The following is a 7,116-nucleotide window of genomic DNA, read 5'->3' as shown; positions in this document are numbered from 1 at the left end:
TGTGCATCCATCTTCCAGATCCAGGCCAAGCTGCTGGCAGAGATAGAGCAGACAGCTCACCAGGCAACTCAAGAGAAGCAGCTGCTGGAAACTGAGGTGTCTGAGCTGCGTGTGAGGCTCCAGAGCTCTGAGGAAAGAGCAGAGGCCATGGCCATACAGTGTAAGGACGTGGAGCTGGAGCTGAGGAAGACACAGGCTCAGAGGGACCATCTCAGAGCCCACAATCAGGAGCTGCTGAAACAGCTGGAGCAAAGTGAGCAAGGTACAGCTTCTCCTCTCCCACTCACTGCCCCATCCTGCCTCACCTGCGGCGATCTCGCTGATGGCTTGCAGAGGAAAAGTGCCCAGAGATGGCAGAGGGGAAAAACAACCAGCAGGAGATTTATCCATCCAAGTGCCAGTGAAAGCTTTTTCTTGAGAAAGATGCTGTGGCTGGCAGTGCCATCCGGCTGTGCCATGGCTGATCCCGTGCACAGCTGGAGCCTTCCAGGTGCCGTGTCTGTGCTGAGGAGCTGTAGCTGGATGCCTCAGCTCGATTCCCCCAAACTCCAGGCCCTGCCAGAGCCTCCAGGCTACTGGCTTCTCTGGAGCAGGGCTGCACAGGCATCCCCTCTCCTTTGTCTCTCTTGGATTGCTCACTCTGCACAAGGCCTAGAGCAAACACACTTTCCCATCCCTCTGAACATTTCCCCTTTCATTCCTGCTTTTTTCTCTGCCTGCAAATTTCCTTCATTTCTGTCAGCTTTGGAGCCCTTGTGGGCTCAGGGCCTGACAAACTCAGCCAGGCAGAGAAGACACTGCTGTTGTCTCTGCAGGATGCACATCAGTTTGCCTTTGCTTTGCTTTTCCCCTTCTCCTTTCTCCTGTTCCTTCCCCCTCCCTGCTGCAGATTTGTGGGAGGCAGCAGTCAAGCACACCTCTCGAGAAACTGCCCTGGAGAAAGAGGCCTGTGAAAGGCAGGAAGAGGCTGTGACTCTTCGTCAGGAGGTGGCATCTCTGCAGAGGAAATTGGAGAGCCTGCAGAAGGAAAGGATGGATGTGCTGGTGAGATTGGCAGATGCCACAAAGGGCCATTTCCTAGCTGTGTTTGCACATTCAGTTAATAGTTCTAAGGAGCACCTTTTTCCAGTTAAACTTCTCCAACTGCGTTCTTCTGAATAAGGAGGAGAAGATGTTGTAGTCATGTCAAAGCCAGTTAATGCTGAGCCTGCTGATTTTCCTCCATGCTGGGCTTCTGTGCCCTAGAAGCTTTAGTCCTCAATGTCCACACTGCCTCTATGGACATTGCATGCTTTGGGGAATTCCTCGTGTCCAAACCCATGTCCAGATTCCTAAATATCTGGATCTGGAAGGAGGGGTGAGAAGACCAAGTTTGCTGTGAATAGAAAGGTGTTTGGCCTTGGCCATCTGAGAGCAGCCAGTGGGGAGAGAAGAGAGGAAAGCCAAGTGCTGATCCACACCAGGACGTGTGCCTGCAAGGGGAGAACTCGTCCTGAGTGGCAGCAGAGGATGACAGAGGGATCTGGCCATTGCTGCTCCAAGAGAGGGCAGTGGGGCTCTCGGGGATGGAGCCATGGAAACTCTACACAGCAGAGCTGGAAAACCACTGCTGTCAGCCCAAGCCCAGGGAAGGAAATGCTGGCGGTGTTTGCTCTTCCCTTCCTCCCTGATGGAGAGCACATCCTCGTGGCACTGCCTAAATCCTGCTTAGCATGGACTTGAAATCCTGGCTGCAGTTCTGGCAGCTCCTCCCCAGAGGAGCACTGGAGTGGGGCTGCAAGAGCTTGGGGAAGGGCAGAAAGGAAGCTGGGACAGGCTGAGGGAAGGAGCGGTATCAAGGGGGGAAGACCAGCAAAGGTCTGCAGCATCCCGAGGGGCAGAGAGAGAGGGGCAGCCAGTGCCTGCCCCTGCAGCAGGAGTCCAGATCTGGTCTGAAAAGCAAACCGAGGGGGCGAATGAGTGACCCTTTTTCTCCCTGTTTTGGCAGCATGGACAGGAATTGAACCAGCAGCACATGAGAGATGTGGAAGAGAAGAATGAAATGCATGCAGCTGAGTTAAGATATCATAAGGAAAATACTCAAGAATGGGAAGTGGAGAGAGAAGGCGAGCAGGAAGAGTTGGAGCATGGGGCTGCTTCTTTGAAGAAATGGAGAGAGAACACCCAAGTACTGAGTGCTGCACTGAAGAAAAGTGAAATTGCCAAAGGGACTCTGATGAAACACTTGTACATCCTGATGGGAAAGTCTGGTATCCAGGAAGGCACTGGCATTGACCTTCAGTCCACTCCAGGGTCCCTGAATTATTCCAGTGCTGTTTCCCATGAGGAGGTGGGTCTCTATCCCTGTCAGTCCAGGCCTGCTTGGGTAAAGCAGCCCAGGCTGCAGCAGGCAGCCTTGTCTGTCTGCCTGGCTCCAGCCAGAGACCATTGACTGCCAGATTGTTTCCTGGCTCGCCCAGAAAGACTGCTCCAGCTCTGGAGCTTACTGTTCCAATCTGCTCCAGGCCAAAAGCTGGGCATGGGGAGCTGCTTTTCCTGTGCCCATGCAACACATGGGGATTTGGATTTGGTGTGGGAAGTAATGGAGCAGGTGAGCAGAGGGATGGACTAAACTGAGTGATGGACTAAAGTGGACCAATGGCTGAAAATCAGCTGCACTCCTGGTGCTTAGAGTAAATGGTATTGCCAGTTGTAGAAGATGCAGTATTTTTGGGTGACAACACGGAGTTTGGAGTGGGGATGTTTGTTGGGAAGGAGCTGTCTGGTCCCAGGCAAGCCAGCAGGGCCTGACACAGCACTTCCAAGGTAACAGTGCCAGAGGCTTTTGGCAGCCCCGGCTATCAGAGCTGCATAGGGCAGATGCTGTGAAACTTTGAGCCCAGAGCACAGGTGCTCCTTGTCCTCTGGCTGCCTGTGAGGTGCCACTGGCTGGCTCTGCACAGGCCTCCCGAGGAAGGGCTCGAGCTGTACCTTGTCCCACTTCCAGGTTTCCCAGGAGCAAGATTCATCGAGCTGCTCTCTGGAGCAGCTGGGCCCGGAATCCTCTGGCCAAGGGCACGCACTGGCCCAGGTGTGCCGAGAGCAGGAGCTGCTGGGCCAGAAGGCTGACCTTGAGGGCCGACTGGCAGCCATGGAGTGGCTCCAACAAGACCTTTCCAGGCAGCTGGAGGAGACCAGGTAAAGGCAGGGAGCAGAAGCTTTTCAGATCTATTTACATTCCATGGACAGAATATGGAAGAGTCCCAAGAACAAAAATATGCCACAATGTGAAGGTTCTTTTTCTGACACCTAAAGCCAGCAAAGCTCTCTTGGGCTCCTGTTTGTGCTGCCGAGCACACTCCTGTGGGAAGTCCAAAGCAATCCACCCAGCCCTGAACTGAGTAGTAGGTAAACCATGCAGATGCTGAGTGAAACCTCAGGTTTCTCTTGGCTTTGGTTTCTTCTTCTGGGCATTGAACGTCCCTCATTCCTTACCAAGTAGCTTGACATGATCCTGATCTTCAGAACTGAAGCTTCGTCTTCAGCATTCCAGGCTCCGACCTTGGCACGTTGGGGGTAGCACACTGCCATTCAGGGGGAAGCCAGAGGCTCCTGCTGAAAATCTTGAGGGCTTTCTGCTTCCAAGCACACTCTTGAGAAGTGTGGGACAGGCCCTAGAGCTGGCTGGAGAGCAGCAGGGAAAGCTCTTTGGAATTCTCAACAGCCTCTGGGGATTCTTGCTGATTGTTGATGGGCACCCAGCTGCCAAACCTGCCAACCTCCCTTTGGATGGTCCCTCTCACTCTGTAAAGAAGGACAAGTGCCTCGGGCTACTGCCTGCTTGCCCCGCAACACTAAAATAAAGGTGGCAAGTCTACTCCATGACCTTGCAAGAGTTTAAACTGCAGTCTCTGCATTCAGGTAGTTGTTGTTCAGACAAAAGGGCGTCCTGATTTTTTACAAGTGCTGCTATGAGATGACCATGAGATTTTACTGTGTCACGCAAAGTAGTTCTGAAGCCACATAAATACAGGGTGTCTGGAAGATGATGGACCTTTATGTCCATTATCAAGAGCATTAAAAAGTCAGCAGTCAGCAAGGACAAGAGTCTGTTGTGTCCCCCTGCAGAGAAGCTTGGAAGTGCTGATGAGAGAAGGGCTGTGAGCAGAGGCTGGGCTTTTGCTCGTCGCCCCAGCCTGTTTGGACACAGCTAGCCAGTGTCATAGATCAGGATCAGCAACTGAAGGTTTGGCTGTTGAGGCCAAGTTGGGCTGGGCTCTCTGTGCTCTGCCAGGCCACAGGGAAGGCCTGGGCAGTCCCTCAGAGGGCCCTGCTCTGCTGTTGAGATGGCACAAATATGCCTTGCCTGGGCGAGTTTCCACGTGGCCCATTTCCCATACTCAGGTGTGGGGATCTTGAGCCACGTTGTCCTGGAATACCCAGCTGTGGGTGTCTGGAGCAAGCAACTCATGTCTCTCCGTATGTGCAACTCATAGGTCAGCAAAGGAGAGCCTGGAATCCAGGCTGAGTGCTGCTCAGCAGCAGATATCTCAGCTGGAGACCACCAGGAACCATCTGGAGGCTCAAGTGCTCACAGTCACACAGGCCAAGGAGGTGATAGAAGGTGAGAACCTCGTGTGCTTTGTTTGTGGTGCTGCCCCTGCCTAGAGAACTAAGCACCCTGTAAAGCTGCCTCTGTCCACAGAGCTTCTGAGGAGTGGTGGGGCTTGGTGGCACTGAAAGGGCCTGAGGTCAGTAAAGTCAGTAAAGACTCTGACTCTTGCTGTTGGTCGTGTTTGTAGGAGAAGTGAAGTGCCTCCAAGATGAGCTGGAAGCAGAGAGATCTCTCAGGAGGCAGGAACGGGAAGACACAGCTCAACAGCTCCTGCAGGCAGAGCAGCAGCATCACGAAAGCCTCAGGCTTCAGGGAACTGCTCAGCAACTGGAAATAAAGAAGCTCCTGCAAGACCTGGTAGGGGACAGTACACTTCTGGAGTGTCCAAGCCAGCCCTGTGGGTTGGTTTAGCACAAGCAGAGCCTGAGGGTGTGAAAGGGCAGCAATCCTCTGCCAAGGCCTCCCGCTGCTGGGCCGGGCAGCAGAGGCAGCAGCTTGGACTTGGAGGTGCCTGAGAGCCCCCAGGATGGTGCTGGGACAGTAAATGCAGCCACAGCTTCAGTGAGGGCGTAAGAGGAGTTCCAGAGCAGGTTGGGCAGTGCCCACCCAAAGCGTGGCAGCCCAGGGCAGGATTGTCCCTGAGTCCCACCTGCCACGGAGCAGATGCCAGCGTGGAGCACTTGCCGGCATGGAGCAGATGCCAACAGTGCTGCTGGCTGCAGGCGTGGGAACTCGGTTCCTTTCTTGCTGTGCTTCCATGGTGGACAGAGGGATTAGCTTTGGGCTGGAAGCAAATGGAACAGGCCCCTTGTCCCTGGTCCTTCAGTCCTTGTGACTGGGGTGTCAGGGAAGGGAAGGTGACACCTCCTTTTCTGAGCACTTGGACTCAACGCTTGGGAAGGTCTTTGCCAACAGAAGAGATTCCACGAGTCTGTGATTCTTGCACCTGCTGAGCCTCCTTTTGAATTCCATGACAGGACACGGTTTCTGGAGTGCTGTTGTCTTTTCCGGTTGGGGGTTGTGGGAGGGATGAAGCTTCACCTTTTTCAGCAGGGAGCTTGCCTGGGACTTCATCTTGCAAATTTCTCCTCCCCTCCTCAGGCAAGTGAGCGCGAAAGGCACCGTGCAGAGATGCAGGAGACGCTGGAGCAATGGGAAAAAGAGAAGGCAGAGAGAGAGCAGGAGCACAAGAAGGTGCTGTTTGAGATGAGGCAGAAAGATGCCACCCTGCTGGCCCAACAAGAAGAACTAAGGAGATTTGAAAATGCCAAGCGACAGGTAATGACTGAGAGAGGAGAACTGGTGTGATTTTTTGCAAGGCTGGAGCTGTGGGAGATGGCAGGACATGGGGCTGTGTGGAGCATGCCCTCCATGTCTTCTACATTGAACTGGGGGAGGTGAAAGCTGAACGGGGCTGTCTTTGGGACCAGCAATGAGCCCTCTCATAGGAAGCCAGGCAGAAACATCAGCTATCAGCTGAGATCTTTGTGCTGCTCTTGTGCTCTGTTGTTCTAAGATGTACCTCAGGGTACCTTCGCTGTTCTCTTTCCGCTCCCCTTTTGGTGTGTACTGGTAGGTGTTCACAGCCAAAGTGAGTTTGTAGCTCTTTTCTTATGTGGGAACGGGGAGGGTGCAGCAGCAACACTGACAAGAGAAAAATCTTTTTAAAGACTTGCCTGGAGTATTTCTGAACAGTAACCCAGAGATGTCTTCTGGGCTGTGTTTTAAGTCACTTCCTGGGAAGCTGTGTTGGCCCCGGGGCAGGCAGTGGCCCAGGGGAGCAGCAGCCGAGTGCTGTGAGAGCACGTGAGCCCATCAGTCTGCCTCTGCCACATGGATGCTGCAGGAGAAGTGTGAAGCCCTCTGCTCTTTCCTTCGGTGCAGGTGCTGCTGGAAGAGCAGAAGGAGAAGAGTGCTTTATCAGAGGCACTGCTCCAGACTCAGGGAGAGCTCAGCCGAGCCCATCAGCAGGTACAGCAGCTCAGGCAGGAGGTGAAAGAGCTGCAAGAGAAGGGGCAGGTAAGTGTGAGTAGGCAGGCAACAGAGGGCAGTGCAGGGACAAGGGCACAAAAGGCAGCTCCTGGGACTGAGGAGGCAAGGGCTGCTTCAGGCCCTGGGAGCACAGAGCCTGGTAAGCTCCAGAGCTCAGCCCCAGGAAGGAAGGCTTGCAGTGGAAGCAGAGCTGGCTAGAGAAGCCAAAAGAAGCAGCTGAAGGAATGGGATTTTGAGGCAGCACGTGGAACAAGCTGAGCCTGAGGGCAGGTCCCAGGAAGTTGCTCTGCATTTTGTTGCCAGACCATCAAGGCAAATCTGCAAGCTGAGCTGCAGGAAGCTCGCAGTGAAGTCCAGGCAGTGCAGAGGAGGCACAAGGAAGAGCTACACGGCCTCAAAGAGGAAATGAATCTGCTCCTTGAGCAGAGGGAGGCTCTACAAAAGCAGGTGAGTGAAACAGCACTGGCACGGCAGCCATGCAGCGAGGGGTCTGTGGCCTTCTTGCTTTTCCATGGCAGAGCAGCAGCTGG

General features: G+C 54.1%; 1 protein-coding gene across 1 annotated transcript; it reads left to right on the top strand.

Moving 5' to 3' along the window:
* LOC137484433 (centrosome-associated protein CEP250-like) lies at positions 1-6,197 on the top strand. The gene is made up of 8 exons (XM_068208301.1): positions 1-262; positions 890-1,044; positions 1,988-2,329; positions 2,987-3,177; positions 4,476-4,603; positions 4,782-4,951; positions 5,696-5,872; positions 6,171-6,197. Exons 1-8 carry the CDS (start codon positions 148-150, stop codon positions 6,195-6,197), a joined length of 1,305 nt encoding a protein of 434 aa, XP_068064402.1. The 5' UTR covers positions 1-147.
* The last annotated feature ends 919 nt before the right edge of the window (positions 6,198-7,116 follow it).

Source organism: Anomalospiza imberbis, chromosome 17 (assembly GCF_031753505.1).
Source record: "Anomalospiza imberbis isolate Cuckoo-Finch-1a 21T00152 chromosome 17, ASM3175350v1, whole genome shotgun sequence".
Taxonomy (NCBI): Eukaryota; Metazoa; Chordata; class Aves; order Passeriformes; family Viduidae; genus Anomalospiza; species Anomalospiza imberbis.
The sequence above is the reverse complement of the archived record's forward strand: the minus strand, read 5'-3'. Positions and strand labels throughout refer to the sequence as shown.

What these genes read in the sequence shown, in the direction of transcription:
- LOC137484433 (XM_068208301.1), top strand. Translation starts at nt 148, where the DNA reads ATGGCCATACAGTGTAAGGACGTGGAGCTGGAGCTGAGGAAGACACAG. An exon ending in GCTGGAGCAAAGTGAGCAAG is followed by an intron (nt 263 to 889) that starts GTACAGCTTCTC and finishes TCCCTGCTGCAG; the next exon opens with ATTTGTGGGAGGCAGCAGTC. An exon ending in AGGCAGCTGGAGGAGACCAG is followed by an intron (nt 3,178 to 4,475) that starts GTAAAGGCAGGG and finishes TGCAACTCATAG; the next exon opens with GTCAGCAAAGGAGAGCCTGG.